General features: G+C 42.8%; 1 protein-coding gene across 1 annotated transcript in view; it reads left to right on the plus strand.

Annotated features, from left to right (window-relative positions):
- The window catches only part of AGMO (alkylglycerol monooxygenase), a gene marked incomplete at its 5' end in the record, with an annotated part of 205,063 nt that overhangs the window by 31,398 nt on the left and 156,018 nt on the right, over positions 1-17,647 (plus strand). The window contains one exon of the mRNA XM_006036287.3: positions 723-818. Coding sequence (XP_006036349.2) covers positions 723-818 — 96 coding nt within the window. The remainder of the gene's footprint in view (positions 1-722; positions 819-17,647) is intronic.

Below are 17,647 nucleotides of genomic sequence, written 5' to 3' on the forward strand. Positions count from 1 at the left end.
GGAGGTCCTGTACGCAGGATCGGAACGTGCGTGAACGGTGGGACTTTGCTGTGTGTGTCTCCCAGCAGATGTCTGGGTAGTTTAGGTCCCCCATGACTACCGCCTCCTTAGTTTTTATGGTCTCTGAGAGCTGCCTCAGGAGCCCCGAATCTAGTTCTTCCCCTTGGTGTGGGGGTCTATAGCAAACCCCTACCACCAAATCCCTTTCTCCTTGCCCCCCATGTAACTTAACCCACAATCCTTCTACTTTCTCCTCCTTCGATTCCGTCTAACAGTTGGAATAAAGATGTTGTCTAACAGTTGGAATAAAGATTTAACAGCCAGTTCCTAATTCTCTTCCTGGTTTTGCCACTTACTTTCTTACCTTTGACAAGTCAGCTGCATTCACTAAACTTTGTAGAAGGCTATGAGAGAGTTGGTGGTACAGGCACTCCTCACTTAACGACCGAGTTCCGTTCCTGTGACTAGGTCGTTAAGCGAATTGGTCGATAAGCGAGGAGCCGCCCCTTGATACTGCGTGCCTTGGCTTGAGACGCCGTGCTGCCGTTTCCACGACCAAAGTTCTCGTACTTATGACCAGTTCTCGCTGGTCGTAAGTCCGAGCGGTCGTTAAACAGGTGGGTCGTTAAGTGAGGAGTACCTGTATCTAATTAAAGTATTTTATCATGGCTTAAAAAAATGAGTCATAAATAAATATACATTTTCTTTTCCCTTTTTTTCAGGTGTTCTACTTGCCTATGGCTCTTATTATTCCTCCATCGGTATGTGCTGTTCATCTACAGTTTAATCTTCTTTATCAATTTTGGATTCATACAGAGGTAAGTCAATGTGTGTGTGTGTATGTGTGTATTTTAAGGCCATACCTAAACAGTTATCCTGGAGTGGTGTCCTGTAAATCCACTGCTGATTTACTGTGTAAGAAAAATCTTTGTCTGACTTCTCTAAGGAAAAACATCTGTTCATTTTTATTTTTTTTTCAGAATATATATTGCTAAGTTTATAAGAAGCAATGAGGCCAGTTGGTCCCAATTAAATTAAAAAAAAAATTGTGAACTGTAAAGAATCAAAACGTTTTGCTGTTTTAGCATTATATTTGCCAATTTGAGGCTTATTAAACATTTCTGTCAGATACTGAAACTGATTTAATTTCTAAGATAAATATGACAGTAAAATAGTTAGAAAAATGGTACTGCTTAAAGTTGCATTTGGTGTCAGATAATATCTCTTATTACATCTAAATTCTTAAGTAAAATGGGTTCTGTTCTCCTTTTTATCAATATTTGTGAGGGAACATTCATGGACGTGTGAACTATGCTTACAATTTACATACATAAACCCCCCCCCCCACTAAAATTAGTAAGTAGATTCCTAAATTTCCCATGTATTTGAAAGGTTATTGGATTTATGCCATCTTCCTCCCTTTATACTCTAAATAATGCCACTGTAGCCCACAGCAGTGTTGAGCTGCTGATTCATTGTCTCTGCCATCACTGTCTCCACCTCTTTGTCAGAGAGCAAGGCAGAGTGGCACCTTGTAGACTAACTCATGTTTAGTGGTAGCATTGATGCTTACTGTGAAATTTGGAGGCCAATCACCACCTAAGGCCTATTAAGCCTTTTTAAGAGTTTGAGGGTTTATATAGTTTCTTCATTAGTAAATTATTGAGACTTATAGAAGAATAATAAGCACTTTAGAGCAATCACAGTTCTTTGTGTACAAACCCATTGTCTTTTTCATATACATATAATCTACACATTTAGTGCTGCTACTACCAATAACACTACAGAGAGATGGTTAGCTGTGTTAGTATGAAGTCAGACAGGAGGTAGGGTTGGCCCTACCATCTACTGATACCAATATAGTATGAAACAGTGTTACAATATTACTTTGAGGGTGAGAACAAAGATTAACAAGATCTGGCTTAGATTTAGATGGTTTAATTTAGCCAGGAGGGGACATGGGCATCCATAGGCAAGTAAGGCAGAAGTGGGGGCTAGTGGAACCAGTGGGGTTTGGTGGGTCTGGTGGAGTGATTGCAGATCCAGAGGGGAGGTTGATATGTCTGAGGTGGGAAGGAGGGATTATGTAGGAGGCTAAAAATAGCCTGGATGGGATCAGGAGGGATAAAAACAGAACATCCCCAGAGCTTTAAAGAGTGGCTAGGCCCAAGGCAGGCAATTGTTTTAGCTGGAGGGCCCCTTAATGAGTTTTGGTGAGCTGTTGAGGCTGCAAGGGTAGCCCTGCCCCTTTGTGGTTGTCTTGCCCTCTGGTCACCATCTTGGGAACAGAAATCCCCCCTGCCCCAACCTTTGCCACCAGAAGTCCCTCCCCTTGCCCCAGAAGTACTCCTTGTGGGAGGGATGGTGCTGCCATCTTGAAACCAGAAAAAAAACAACAAATCACATACTAAAAAAATAAAACATCTATTATAACTTATTTTGATTTCATTTAAGAAACATTTTTGTCCTGATTTGTGTGTGTTTGCATAGTGCATCTAGAGGCTATTGCATAGAAGCTCAAAATGCAGTCTTACTCTTGTATATTGTGCGTGGGGGGTAAGGGGTGAACGTAGAAGGTGTGTGGTTGGGGAGTGGGTGTATGTGTGTGGTGGGGTGGGAAGTGTGTGTATGGTGTGGGTATGGTGGGTGGGATGTGTGGGGGAGGATGGGGTAGATGTGCAGGGGTGTGGGGTATGTGGTTGGGGTGGGGTTTGTGGGAGGGTATAGGTGTGTGGAGGGTTATGGTGGGGAAGTGGGGGTATGAGTAGGGGCTGTGGGAGGGTATGGGTGTGTTTGGAGTTATGGTGGGGTGTGAGAGGGTGTAGGGGGGGCATTGTGGGGTTCTCAGAGTCCCCAGAATATGCTAGTCATTGGATCTGCATGTGGTGGCAGTGAGCAGGGCCAGTCCTGCCTGGCCCCTTAGCATGCAGCTCCTTGTGCCCCGACACCAGTCCCTGGCCGCATGAGGTGGCAGGTTGCGGGGCCAGCCCAGCCCCATAGTGCTCCCACCCCAGTCCCCAGCCACACATGGTGGAAAGTTGTCAGGCCAGCCCCACTCAGCCCTTTAGCACATTGCTCCCTGTGCTCCTGCCCTTTCACCCAGTGGGAGGCCCTGGCCCTGGCCCGTTGGGGCCCTTACCTGCATTTCCAGGCTCGCAAGCAAAGAGGCTGGGGACAGCCCCGGATTTGCCAGGAAAGCCTTTGCCAGACATAGATTTCTTGTTTCTAGTGCCCCTGGTTTGGGGCTGGAGGTGGGTCAAGCCAGGCTGAGGTAGTGGGGATGGTTGCGTAGCAACCAAAGCCACACCTGTGGGGCCCCCTGCTGGCTTGCAGAGGGCAGCCCAAGGCCAGGGCTTGCAGGGGACTTACAGAGGGGCCCTACAGACCAGATGGAATTGCCTTGCAGGCCAGATGCAGCCCATGGGCCATATTTGCACACCATTTTTAAAGTTTAGACCTAAGCTCAGTGAACTCTTGCACACCCAGTCATTTAAATCACCCAGTACTTCGTTAGGGAGATCTGAATGTAATGCCTGTATGAACCCTGTTAGCCCAACTGCCTTCACAGTAGAAATTGTTTTATGCATTGTACAAGGACAAGTTCCTTCCTGGAAGAACTTAATATACAGGAAAGATAACAGGAGAGGAAAATCCAGGTGTTATTGGGGTTGGCATATGATTGGGAATAAGTTGTAGTTAATAATTTGTTTACATAGTATTTTATCTGCTATCTTGTGTTATGTGACAATCATTATCATTTAACTATAATTTGTATTGGCCACTTTTAAAAACTTGGCATTAATTTAAGACTCAGTCCCACAGTCAGATCTGCACAAACCAACTCGTCAGAGCCTCCTTTAAAAAGGGAAATTCACATTGGCACCCTTCATAGAATCAGGGCCTGATTCCCTATTCTGTTGCTAGGTGTGGTTCTGTATTATGCCTGCTGCACGTGATAGTATTGGCAACTGTGGGATACATAATTTCTCTGCGGATGTATTATAACTCTTGGCTGGAATCCTCTGTGTGGTTACGTAGCATTAATACATGTGAAACTGGAGGGCCAGTATAGACATAACACACCATTTCTTTCCATCCCATCAGTACAAACTGTTATAACTCTGTTCTGTGAAACCTCCCATGAAATCTACAGATTGCTCATAGATTTATGCTTATATTAGAACTAGGTGTCACTGAAGGGAAGTTTTGGCTTGAAATGTATATATAAAAAATATTTTGATATCTTTGTTTTGTAATCCATACTACTAGACATTTTATGAAGAAGAAACAGCTAAAATAAATATGCTCATTCTCTTGAAATTATTTTGTTCAGCAGTATTGAAAGTCTGTTAGTACATGTTATGTGCTAAGGACAGTTTCCTCTTTAAGACAGCAAGGTCAGCATGACTTCTGAATAGGACAAAGAGAAAAAAAATATCTGAACATGTTTTGAGAGAGTTTTGTTTGGACTCATAAGGTACTGGACTAAATGATCTATGTTCAAATTTAGTAATTTAAGGGAAAATTATTCTGGATTTCATATGCCAGTGTTCAGCTTGAAGGAAATATTTACGGCTTCAATAGAATGCCACGGCATTTCCCCAAACTTTAGCTTAGTGTTTCCAAGATGGCATCACATGATGAATGAGGTCTTTCAGTACTGTAGCTTTCCCCTTTCCTAAGTCACTGTAGTTCTAATTTCTGTCAAGCTTTCCTACCATATGACCAGACAGAATCTATTTAATTTTGCTCATGTACTCCGGTGGAGAAAACATACAAAATCCTGAGGGTTCAAAGTACTGCATTTTTTTGCAAGTAGGTCAGTCCTGCCACCAGATTTCCTGTCATATTGCTTCAGCCCACTAGGCATGAACTTACTCTTGGCCTTTTATGTGCAATATGTATAGCTTTTTTAGCATTATTATATGTTCTGCTATGTATAATAAAAGATCCTTAGTACCAAAATTATAATGGACTGATACAATGGATACAGCCTTCCCATTGTTCATAAAGAAGCAGTTCCATATTATACAGTGACAAAAATGAATGTAACTTCATAGTTTCATAGTTGGTAGGGTTGGAAGGGACCTGAGCAGATCATCAAGTCCGACCCCCTGCCATGGGCAGGAAAGAATGCTGGGGTCAAATGCTAGATGTCTATCTAGCCTCCTTTTGAAGACCTCCAGGGTAGGAGTGAGCACCACTTCCCTTGGAAGTTGGTTCCAGATCGTAGCTGCCCTGACTGTGAAACGTAGTGCCTCCTGATATCTAGCCTGAATTTACTCTCCATCAACTTATGGCCGTTATTCCTTGTTACTCCCGGTAGTGCTCGGGAGTACTTGATTTAGATGTTTTGTGATGGATATGAATTATAATTTTAGACTTCCGTTAAATATGCTTCCATGACAAGAATCTGTTGTCTCAGCTTCCTCTGTTGCAATATTAAATCACATAGTCACGTCCTGTCTGAAATTGTCTGAAAGTACCTGAAGAAGATTTTTAATTGGTGAATAGTGCTTAAAAGTCTAAAATTCTCCAATAAAGCATTATAGTTGTTTAAAACTGGATTTGTTCACTGATGTTAAAAACAAAGATAGAAAAATAGAAAATACCTTTCTGTGGTGCTACAAAAGAGTAGCTAAAATAAGTCAAGAAAAAATAACAGTAGACCCAAAATAAGTCCAGCTGAGTTGGTATGAAGAAAAAAAAAGAGTAAAACTGGACCTTTACTGATTTGGTAGAAATGTCTGTACAAGTAGACCATTCTAACCTTAAATGAAGAGAGTAAAATAAAATTACTTTGGACAAAAAGCACTAAAAATGTAATTTTTCAAAAGCCACAAAATGATTCAAGACTGTTAGTGACAGACAGAAATATTCCATTTCAGTTTATTTTCACAGGTGATTCGGAAGGTCTATGGTTCACATTTAACTATATCCTTCCGTTATATATTATAACAGCCAATAAGTTAGTCTTGTTTATAACCCGATAGACACCTGTGAAATACAGGAATTAGTTTCTGTTAGTTTAACTCCAATTTTTATGAGATGTCAAATTGTATTTGGAAGGCATTAACTGAATTAATATCTGTAGTAATTGTGGCATGAAGTTATTCTTTGCCCATTTGATATGCATTAGTTTTTATTTAACTTCCAAATTCAGAGAGAAATTATGATTAGCCCTACATAACGTACACAGATATACATTAAAGAAATCCCTAGCTCCTAATTCAGTCTTCCTGCTTCATTGGTCTGCATGAGTGGGAAAACACAAGCTTTTGGGACTGTCATTAGTAGTTTCCATTACTGGGTGGAGAGGAGTAAGGAAGTGGAAGACTTCGGCTCTATCCATTTTTCACTAACATAAAAGGCAAGTTGTTTATTACTGGTATAGGTCAGTTAAGGATAATTCCTGCCAGGGTGGTGAATGGGGAGAGGAAAGAAATTGTGATCGTGTACAGCCTGTAACACCTTAAGATGGCTCAAAAAATGGCTAAAAACTATTAATAATATAATAACATTAACAGAAATTGGAAATCAACTTACTGGACTGGTTAAAAATTTAATCTGATTTTTCAAATTGTGGGGGCTTGGGAAAATATTTTTTTCTGAAAAGTATCTGCTGTCAAAGAAAAACTTCAGTCTTCTTTCCCTAAGGAAAAAAAAATACTGAAAACCAAACTATTTTGGTTGAAACTGAAATTATTAGTCCAAACGCCAGAATACTTCAATTTGGAAATTCTGGTACAGTGCCTCATGAAACTTATAGTTCACATTCCCATTCTCCTCTAGGGAATAGGCCACTTAACACAACTGATGTCTTTTATGATGCACTGCCTTTCCTTTCCACAAGGGAAAGTAATGAGGTGTTACAGGAGGTATAATTCTATCAGGGAAACCTGGCATGCAGAGGAGAATTGGAGCATGAAAAACTCAAATTGCAGTTCTGTAAGTAACCACAGCAGACTTTCCAAACAGAAATATTTTGGATTTCTACTGAAATGTTGTGGATTTTGGCTGAAAATATGAACATTTTAATTTCTCTCAAAATAAAAAAAGTTATCAGATGATCTGTGTCACTTGTCTGGCACTTTAGTGCTCTGTCATTCTTCATGGATCAGATTCCAGCTGCATTTGCACATGTGAACATCGAAAGGGCTCTAGCTAAAGGGTAAAAGTGTTTGCTAATGGTTATCCAATAACCTCTCCGAATCTGTTAACTGCTAAAATAGATCCTGCTCTCTCTATATAATAATAGGCAAGTGTCCTGATCAAATTCAGTTCCATTCTAGCCCCATGCAGATTATTCCTACAGCTGGTTGGGAATTTTTCAGCAAAATAATTATTGTCAGAAAATGTTGGTGTGTCCAAACCAAAATATTTTCACAGAAATATATTGGTTATGTCAAAAAGGTGTCACAGTTCAGGAAGAGTGCAAGAAGGGATGTATGAAATGGGGGGATGGTGGTATCCTTGCTACTAGGGTATTTGCTAAGCTAGGGCATTATATCTGCTTTTTTGAATTACAGTGACAATTTTTAAAGGTTATGATTTTGTTCTGTATCAAAACTGAAAGAAATGTTTGAGACTTTTTGCTTTTAGTGAAAATGCGTTTTTGTTTTCTGGGTAGCTCTGATTAATTCTGCTCTTAGTGGGAAGCTCACTTGACTACAACAATTCTGGCCAAATCCTGAAGTCCTTACATTGGTTAACTCCCACCTGAGTAACAACTGCATAAAAAATGAAAGTCACCTTCAAAACTTACTTTTCAGTTCAGAATCACAGTAAATTACAGTATAAATTCAACAACACCACCAATTATAAGTAAAATATACACTACTACCTAAGGAAAGTAAGTACCTTATTACACCAAGGAATCTATTTGTTACCATGCAATTATAGAAAGTTATCCATGTGACTGGATGTCTGTTTTGGCAGATGTAGCATATGGTACTATAGATATAGAAAGCCTATTAGAGACAAAGGTCTAATGGCCAGTATTTAAAAAAAAATAAATCACAGAATCTGTTTAGAAGTCAGAACAGAAGTCTATGAAAACAGAACATAAGATAGATGTTAGATAAAATATTCAGTTATTTATCCCTAGATTCTACTCCATATAATCAGTAGATTTGTTTCATTTTGAATAGTATTTTTCAGATTTATATACTTATCCTCCACTTTGACTGATATTCACAGAAATTGAAAGTTTTATATGGACAATGATTTCAGGAGCAGACATACATGTGTCCCATTGATTCATGTTTGAAGCACTGTGTTTTAACTAATCTACTTAATAAACAACACTCCAACCCAGTTTTTTAAATCCAGACCATAGGGCTTCCCACAGGCCTGACACAGACTGTGCAGGTTTTCACAGGATGGATGATTTGGAAGTGGCAGTGGCAGCATTAATCCCCCCCCCCAACACTAGGGCTGTGCAAAATGGCAGTTTCATTTCGATTTCAGATTTGCCATTTCAAAGGGCCAGTGTTTTGTTTTGCTGTTTTGAAGCACTGTTCCATTTTGTTTCGCTGAAACTTTCGCTGTTTCGATGCGTTTCAGTGTTTCACCCATAGGTTATAATGGAGAATCATGAAAATGCCTATAACTTTGTCATTTCTTGGCTGATCTGGATGAAAATTACAGGGATAGTATATCCTTCTGAGGTCATGAAGCCTGCTATATTTCAAGGAGATAGGTGCAGAGGTTTCTGGGAAATTGCACTTTGTCATGGAGTAGGGTCCCTAGAGATAGTTGTGATGCCCCTAGGGCCCTGTGACCATGCCAGCTTCACCCTGTGGGCTCCTTCTCTTCTTGCCTGCCACCACATCTTGTTGGAAAAGATCATCCAGTGTTCCAGGGTGGTCGTTCTCTGCTTTAGGGGGATGGGGGCTTTCAAGTGAGAGGGGGACTTCTTTTTGGGCATACTACCACTGGTGCCAGGCTGAGGAGGAGCAAGGGCAATTGGGTGGTGCCTGTAGAGATGCAACAGCATCCCTGTGGTTCTCATGCATTTTGCTTCCTTGCTGCAGCTGATTTTGTCTTGGCAGTACAGGCAGGTAGCATACGTGGGATCATCTGCCAGCTCAAAATGATCCCAGACCACACTACCCCCTCACTTCTGGGGTGCAGATGCTGCCTTTCCCCCCTTCTCAGCAGGCAGAGGCACAGCAACAGGAGGAGCGGACTCAGCTGAGCCACTTGCCTCTACAACCTCTACCTCAACCTCCTCTGAAGTGCCTTCTAGGGAAGGAGACCTGGCTCTAGGGGAAACTTGAGGGGTGTAGATCACATACTAAGATGATTCCCCTTCCTTCCCCAGAATTTCCCTTGCTATGGCACTCAGCTCCAGCTCCAGCTCTTCCTCTGGCACTGAAAGACTCAGGCTGGGAATTGAAAATGGGGTGGAGGAGCCTTGTGTTTTGTTTCTGTTTTGGTGTTTTGTGTTTGAAACATGTCAAAACACCTTTGGAATGAAACGTCCATCGAAATTTTGCACAGCCTTACCACACACTATCTTGATGCATCTCCAGAGCTCACAGAGTTAACACTGATGCCATACACCCCTCACCTTTATCCATGCTGCTGATTTTAGTTGTCAGTTAACCAAAAACCCTGATTTTGGCAGTGGTAGAGAGAGGGGAGCAAACAGTAATATAACTACCTGGGTTCCAAAACTTCACTGAAACAGCAGCTCTGGCAACTGTAAGGATAAAACCTGCTACTGTAGGGATTCTAACAATCCTGGTGATGAGCCCTTTGGGCCAAATCCAGCCTGCAGAGGTTGGTGATCCAGCCTATGAGAAGCCCTGAGGGCCAGATGACCTATATCTGCAGATTGGATTCAGCCCATGGGCCCTATGTTTGACATCTGCAATCCAAATGAATTAACTGGGCCTCCTGGAAACAAGTCACATTACGTTCTAGTTGCTGTCAACATTTCTGAAATTGTGTTGCTTTATGCATATTTTTAAAAATCAGTGAAATAAGTTTCAAGCCCACCACATTTAAAATTAATCATTGTCAAAAAGTATAAGGAAATGCTTAGCTTGCAATATAAAAAACTAGTCCCATTTGTATTTCATTGTATCCTGTTATCATTCAAAGAGCCATGCCTTCATGCACTCAGGAATTTTGACAATTTTCAATACAGAAAGAAGAGATAAAAATCAAAGAACAGAAACCCATTAAAATAATCTAATGTAAAATGCTGGCAAGTCTAAGTAGGACACCTTTGCCTATGGAAAAAAGCTTTAAAATGGTCGATTAGGTTTGCTATCATTCCAAAAACTGAAAAGGTCAACTCTCCAAAATCCTCTACCTACTTGATCATCTTTTTTCTACTGACTACCCAACCTATCAGATAGACTAGGTGACTATTTATTATTCAATGTAAATGGTTTTAATTAAAATTAGCCTTTTTTTTCAAATTATTGGAATTGTTTGCTTTTTTAAATGAGAAGCTGAAAAATTTAAAAAATCATTTTTCCAAGCAACTGTATTTATTTTTTTTGGCTTTCCCATTTTCTCTGAATCTTTCCCTTTAGTCATTTTGTCAATGAAAAAGAACTGAAAAATGATAAATCAGGGAAAAAAGGGAAGAGTAAAGAAAACAAGATAGAAAATTAGTGGTTGTCTAAAGTTCATTTTTAATTTTTCTTTTTATTATGGAAAATATTTTGTCAGAAAACAATGTTTTTGTCCAAAATTAGAAGAGCAGTTGGTGTTTCTCAATGAATTTTTGGTGTTAGCATTTTTCAAAAACTAGTTTTGAAATGAATGAGAGTAAAGGCTGAATGACAATATCCAGTGGGATTGACTTTTATTAGTAGATGGTGTAATACTATAGGGCAGGGGTAGCCAAAATGGCTGATCCGGGTGGCAGCTCGACTCCATTTCCCAGCAGCCCCTGCCCTCATGGCTGGAGCTAGTCTCCATGGATACCCCAGCTGCAACTGTACATGAAAGCTCAAGGCTGGGGTTGCCATAGAGACCAGCCTCAGTCGCGCTGGCAGGGTGCACGGCAGAGCAGAGCAGGGGGCTGCTCTGGAGCTAGTGGGATCTTGTAATGGGGGCAGCTTGCTCCAGAGCCAGGGCAGAGCCCTGATCTGCAGTCTGCACACTCTGGGCAGGGGTGCACAAGCAGGGGATCACGGTTCTGTCCCTGCTCCAGACCAGACTGTCACTGCAGCAAGGAGCCGGGGTGTACAGGCTGCAGATTGTGGTTCTGCCCTGGCTCCAGAGTAACTTGCCCCCATCGCATGATCCCAGTGACTCTGGAGCAGCCCCCTGCTCTTCTCTGCTCTACTATGAGCCCTGCCAGTGCAGGTGAGGCTGGTCTCCAAGGCAACCCCAGCCTTCATCTTTCACGTGCAGCTGTGGCTCACCCCAGCCACGTGCAGGGGCAGTTGGGAAATAGAGTCCACTGCTGACTGGATCCGGCCCGCAGGCCAGACTTCGCCTGTCCCTGTATAGGGTGACCATATGTCCCATTCAAAATGTCTGTTCAGGGCATCTTATCAGGTTTTTCAGCTGAGTGCTTTTGTTCCATTTTCAAAACCTCCCTGCCAGAGGACTTAACTGGTACGCTGAACTGTATGCCTGCCCCTTCTTGCCCTGACTAAACAGGTATGCTCTGCTTAGAAGCCACAGAGTGTGCTGGAGAATGGCGAAGGAAGAGAAAGGGCAGTGGCTTATTTTGAGACTCAATAAATATGTTCACTGGAAATTAATAAGAATACTATATTATGTTTCACAGTTCAGAGCTTGGTCTCTTGGTCTCCACATGGTTTTCATTAATGGAAAAACCCACTGAAAGATAAGAGAAATAGGAAAAGACAGTATTACTAAGCCAGATTTTTTCCCCCCTAACAGCAGGTTTAGCACTGGAATGTTGCACTACTTTTGATGAGTCATATTAAGACATCCATGTAGGGGAGGGACCTATTAATATCTCTGTGTTTTTCAACTTGCGTTAGTTAGTGATTTATCAGGTGATTCTTGAGATCAAGCTTGCATTGTTGAAGGTTGTAACATGCATGTGCTGTTTACCTGGAAAGAAAATAATTTTAATCAGTTAAGGAAGTTTAAATGATAACAACTTATGGCAGTGGATCAAATCCTCAACTTGTGTATTTGTAGGTCACATTATTAACCTCTGAACCTTCTTAATCTGGTATTTTTTTGTCATTTACAGAAGCTAAGACATTCAAAAGTAGCTACTGATTTTAGCTGTCTGAGTTATCAGTTGCCCGATTTGTAAGGTGACCATATTCTTTTGAAGGAAATCTAGGATAGGGGGCCATACCTATACCCACATCCACACCAGCCACATAGACACTGCAAGGAGAGCCAGGGATCCCAAAGCAGCATGCAAGTCATGCTTGCACACCAGGGGACCTGCAGTGGCTTGGCCTCTCCCCTCTGGTGCTGGTGCAGAATATGGGTCACTCACTCCAAGCTGGTCAGTGTCTCAGAGGTGCATGAACAGGTGAGCAGAGAACAGCAGAGCAGGCCCAGCAGTGGGGCAGCACAGGCAGCCAGGTGGGAGCCACAGAGAGCCTGAGCCCATTCCAGCCCTCAAGGTGTGTAGCCTGTCATCTGCAGCTTCTGCTTGGATCTTGGGGGGTGGGGAGGAGGACGCTAGCAATTGCACTTTGATTTGATTGCCGTCAAGGGTCCTATCCAGGACCTGGCCCTAGCAGCCAGTCCTGGCCTTGTGATGTTGTGCAGATGCAAGTTGTCCATGGGCCACGAGATCTTGCCTCAGGAGGGGGCATAGCCCAGGGTTGGCAGGGCTGGTGCTGCTCTGGGACATGCTGTGTGGGGGACAGGAAGGGTGTGCCCTTGCTGCCTTGGAGGTGCCCATTGGCCTGCTTCAAAGGCAGCTCCACACAGACACAGCTGCATGCTGGGAGGTGCGGGGGGTGGTTGAACCTGGGCAGAACTCGTGGGAACTCCTCAGCACCTGGGGAGGGTGGGAGCTGTAGCATGCCTAGGCTTTTGACACACAAACACCCTGCCCCCTGGCCCTACAACTGCCCTGATGGTGGGGTGGGGTGAAGTGGGACAGCACAAAGGCCAGGCTCCATCCCCTGCTCTCAGAGGCTGAACCTGGCTGGAAGTAGTCCCTGTGTGGCACCCCCAAGCTCCATCAGTCTCCTCCCCTTCACTGTCAGCACTCATCAGGGGATGCCACACCAGCCTGGGCATCAGCAGTGGCTGCAGTGGAAGGGTACAAGGCTTCCAGCAGCAGGCAGTCATCCTGCTCACCCTGCACAGGTGCCCAAGCCCCAGCTTTGCCCCCTTCCCCCAGCTCACCCCATCCTGACTGGTCCTCACCCCAGGCAGGAGGACCAGTGCTCTGCCCAGCTTGCACCCCTAGCCTCCAGCCACTGCTCAGAAGGAGCTAGGCCAGGCATGCATGGGCAGGGTGGTGCCACCAATCTGGGACTTCTGTTTTAATTTTAGCTAACTTGCCATGGTGCTGGGACAGCCTATGAAATCTGGGACTGTCCTGGCCAAACTGGGACATATGGCCAACCTACTAATTTGAGAAGCAGTTGTGGGGGGGTGCCTTGAAAGCTGTTTACTCTTTTAGGAGCTCTTCAATGAGTCCTCTAAATATAAATACAGCCCTTCTACTAAGCAAACAAATAAAGGACAAATAAAAGTTGGGGTAGTAGGAGGGACAGGTGGGATTGTGGGGACACTATCAGGTCTACAGGATGCTATGGCAGATCCAAGGGGCTTAATGGGATCAGGGTGGGGGTTGTCTATAGAGGGGTACAAGGGTCAGGGAGCTAAAACAGCCCACTCTGGCTATTGGTGTGGAGGAAAACTGCAGCCCTGTGACTGGGGGTGAGTGGTTGGGCTTTCTCAGCCCTAGGGCTGCGCTCCAAACCTACAGACTTTCATCTGATTGAGCGTGTGGTGGGCCAGTAGGGGGTGCTTCTGCGCTGAACCACCCATCTGATTGCACCCCACCACCTTCCAGGTTCCGATTGCCTCCCTGGGGGGGTGCCTCATGTTGAACTGACCCCCTTCCAAGAGCACACCCGCTAGCCTGGAGCTAGTACCACCACCACCCAGGGTCTGGACAGATTCTGGCACTGTGCCCCCTGGGAAACACAGGCCTAGTAGTCCTTGAGGGTACTCGACCCACTTCAAGACCTTGGGGTGCTTGCCTCCATCTGAAGCACAAATAGTGGTCTCCCTTTGGCAGCCGAAGCAAGGGGACCCCAAGGCATAATCTAGACCTCCTCCCAATAAGTCTCCCACACTAGGTACAAAGGAGAAGTTTATTGGTTACAAGGAGTAGGTTTGGAATAGGGTACAGGGTAGAGCAATATCAGAGGAATCCCATAGAGCAAACTGGCATGGCTGGGTAGCCTTTGATCACACATCTGAGTTGCTGCAACCTATATATCTAGTTAGATCTCAGGTAGCTTATTCATGAGTATCATCCAGAGGCAGGTGGAGATTCCCTCTGAAGGCAGACAGTTCATTGATCATGAGTTTCAAGAGAGAGAGGAAGTTTCAGATGGTCCGGCTCTTCTGTGTCTGAGTGTTCATCGTGACTACTGTCCCTCCTCCTGGGCAGTCCTTAACTTACATAGACCTTATGACCTCCTTTACCTGGTCCAATGGAGACCAGCACCTGTTGGCTGCCAGCCAACCAATTTGAAAGGCATCACTGGTTGCCAGACAGACTGGCAGGGTCTCTAGCCCCCTCCCAGTCAGGTTGGCATTACTTAGAACAATAGGGAGCATAAGCCCCTCACCTAGGTATGTGATGCCAGTCAAATAGGCAGAGGGAGCAGGTTTTCCCCCTCCCTCAGGAATGTATCCAACTCAGGTTACCTAAAGAGGTGGGATGTCTGCCCGCTGCAGGGCCCATGTTAACCAAATTGTCACAGAGTAGAGTTTTTGGGGAGAGACAGGGGTGGCATTCTGCCACAGAGCTAACCTATGTCTGATCTAACTTAGTGCATCTCCTCTGGTGAGCTGAGCTAGATTGTGTCGACTATTTTTTGCTGAATCTAACCTCCACAAATGTATGTACAAATTGGCACTTAGGTCAACTTAACCCTAGTTATCTAAGTGTAATATCTGCATGCACCATATTTCCCTGCTGCACTTAGAAAGAGCTGTTAATTTAGGCTTTCTTACATTTTTAGCCAGACATAACACATGCATCCATGGGGTTTTTTTTCCCCTTAAGAGAAGGCCGGAGTACTCATTTCTTCCAAAGAGAAGTAGAATCCCCTGTTGAAAGCATTAACTGAAATGTTCACATCAGATGCCAACTCGATTCAAACTTTGGCCTCCTGATTGAGAGGTAAAACAACGATGAATGACAACAATCTGCCGTCAAGATAATTTATTATAAACACATTTCTTAGCACTGTGTGTTTATTGTATAAACATACCCTAACCTGACTATCCATTAAAGTTAGGCTTTTACCTCCCCATTTCTACAATGCAGTTTTATCAGAAATTCACCCCCTATGAAACTCTTTATGATCCCAACAGGCTTGATTTCTCCCGCTTGTTTTATTTCCAAACTATAAATATTGTTTTTTCACTCCTCAGTGTGGAAATTTGGCTACCTCCATATTACATGCTTACTGGAGTAGAAAACTGCCTAATCAGATAGGAAAACAGTTGGCGGTGTATAAATCAGGATTTGCCGAGGATTTCAAAGTGTGAAACTGGGCAGACAAGCAGATATCCTAGGAGTTCTGCCTTTCCCTAGCTTCCCTGTAGAGATTTCACGTGGTAAATATGGTCACCAGTGCCATCTGTATAAATACATGGGTGTGTTGTGTTAATTCAAGACAACAGTTCTTGTGGGGAATGCAATTAAGTTTTTATTTTTACATTTCCTCACCAGATGGTCTCAAATATATATTTATCTTCCAGAAAAAAAATCCTGATCATCCTGGTTTTGGTGAGGAAATTGATTGGCATATATGCTTGACCACCAACTAGCACAGTGCATGAAATAAACCTAGCTTCAAATCCAACCTTAGTATAATTCCCCTAATAGCATTTCAGTTGCTCCATGGATGTTTTTGACCCATACTACCTGTAGGCCAGTCGTACAGGGGGGATGGAGTCATTACTGTGTTATAAACAGTCTCTCTCATATTCTTGGTGAAAAACTTTCTTTTTGGCAAATGGTTTCACTCTAACATGGCCTGTTTTCCTCAGTCGACATTCCTTTCTAACATTCATATCAAAGCTGAGGTGAAATAAAAATTCATGTTGTAGTGGTGACAGAAGGAGTTGTTACACAAGATGTAAAGTTTCCCTTGGACTTCATGTCACTATTTTTTCTCATTATTTAAACAAGGAATACATTGAAGTGGTGCAGGTACCAGGCAATAAAGATTTCCCCTGGTGCTGACAAACCCTGAGACCGCAAATGGAGGTGCTTACATGCCACAAGAGATGTTGCTACATTTCTGTTCTTTTCCTCCAGTCTAGGTATTGCTGTCACAGAGGAAATGTCTTTTATGTAAAACAATTATAATGTAAACATTACATATTTCTAGTAATGTAACAAGGGTTTATTTCATTGTCAATATATTTTGTTTTGTAATATGTGGAAGGAGTTTCTGAGGATAAAGTTAGAAACTTGTAGTGTATATATGTTGTTGGAATTTCCTTACGTATTTTCATAGTAGTTCTGTTATTTTGTGTAGCAATAGCAAAGCTCAATAAAGGAAAGGTATGCCATTTAAAAGAGAAATAAGATGAGAAAAAATACTTATTTTATAATCTCAATTCTGAATGCCACTTTTGTACGTGGCGCATATGCAGTACCAATATTTAAGTCTATTTGCAAAGGTTTGGCAAATGAAATGTCTTCTTGTGCCTATGGGTTGTTAAAAACAGAAAAAGGAAACAATCAGAAAAGACCATTTATTGGAATTCTGTAGTTCATTATGGGTTGCTGATATGGGCAGTGAGGTGTACGTGGTGTGCTAATTCAGAGAGGAAATATTGAAGGCCGGTCTTGATTTTGAACAGTAGATGGTTGTATGTAGAAGGTAAACACAGACATAAAACATGTCATTTTGGTCAAAATAAGAGTGAGGTCACAGTTGGACACAGTAAGTGCTTAGCCATTCTGATTTTATCAGCTATTTTAAATGAAGATAAGGGGTGTAGTTTTTATGAACCTTAGGAGGGTAGCAAATTTTTTTTTGAAAACTTTCTTATTTAAGAAGATCATTTTAAAAAATAAAAGTATATTCAGTTGAAAGATTTCAGCATCTCTACAGATTGGAATAAGGTGATTTTTTTTTTTAATGTTTTATGAGTGGATGCTGTCATGACCCAAAGGCATGATTTTGTGTGTGCTTCGGCACCAGAATTATCCCCGCCAAGTTGCAGCTTCATTGCACGGGAGAGTTTCCTGTTGCAGAGGAAAACCCTGGTGCAGGGACGAGTTTCCCGCCTTTCTGCAGCTTCTTTTGCAGAGTGCATTGCTCAAGTTGCAAGAGGAATGCACGGTGCAAAAGAGTTCCCGCCACCAGTATGCAAATTCGTTCCCCGCTATTGGCTAGTTTTAAATTATTCCCACGTGGCGGCTAATGATTGGCCTGTTAGCCGTATAAGAGGCTTGAGCGGTTTC

The sequence above is a fragment of the Alligator sinensis genome, unplaced genomic scaffold (genome assembly GCF_000455745.1).
Source record: "Alligator sinensis unplaced genomic scaffold, ASM45574v1 scaffold435_1, whole genome shotgun sequence".
In the NCBI taxonomy this organism is placed as follows: Eukaryota; Metazoa; Chordata; order Crocodylia; family Alligatoridae; genus Alligator; species Alligator sinensis.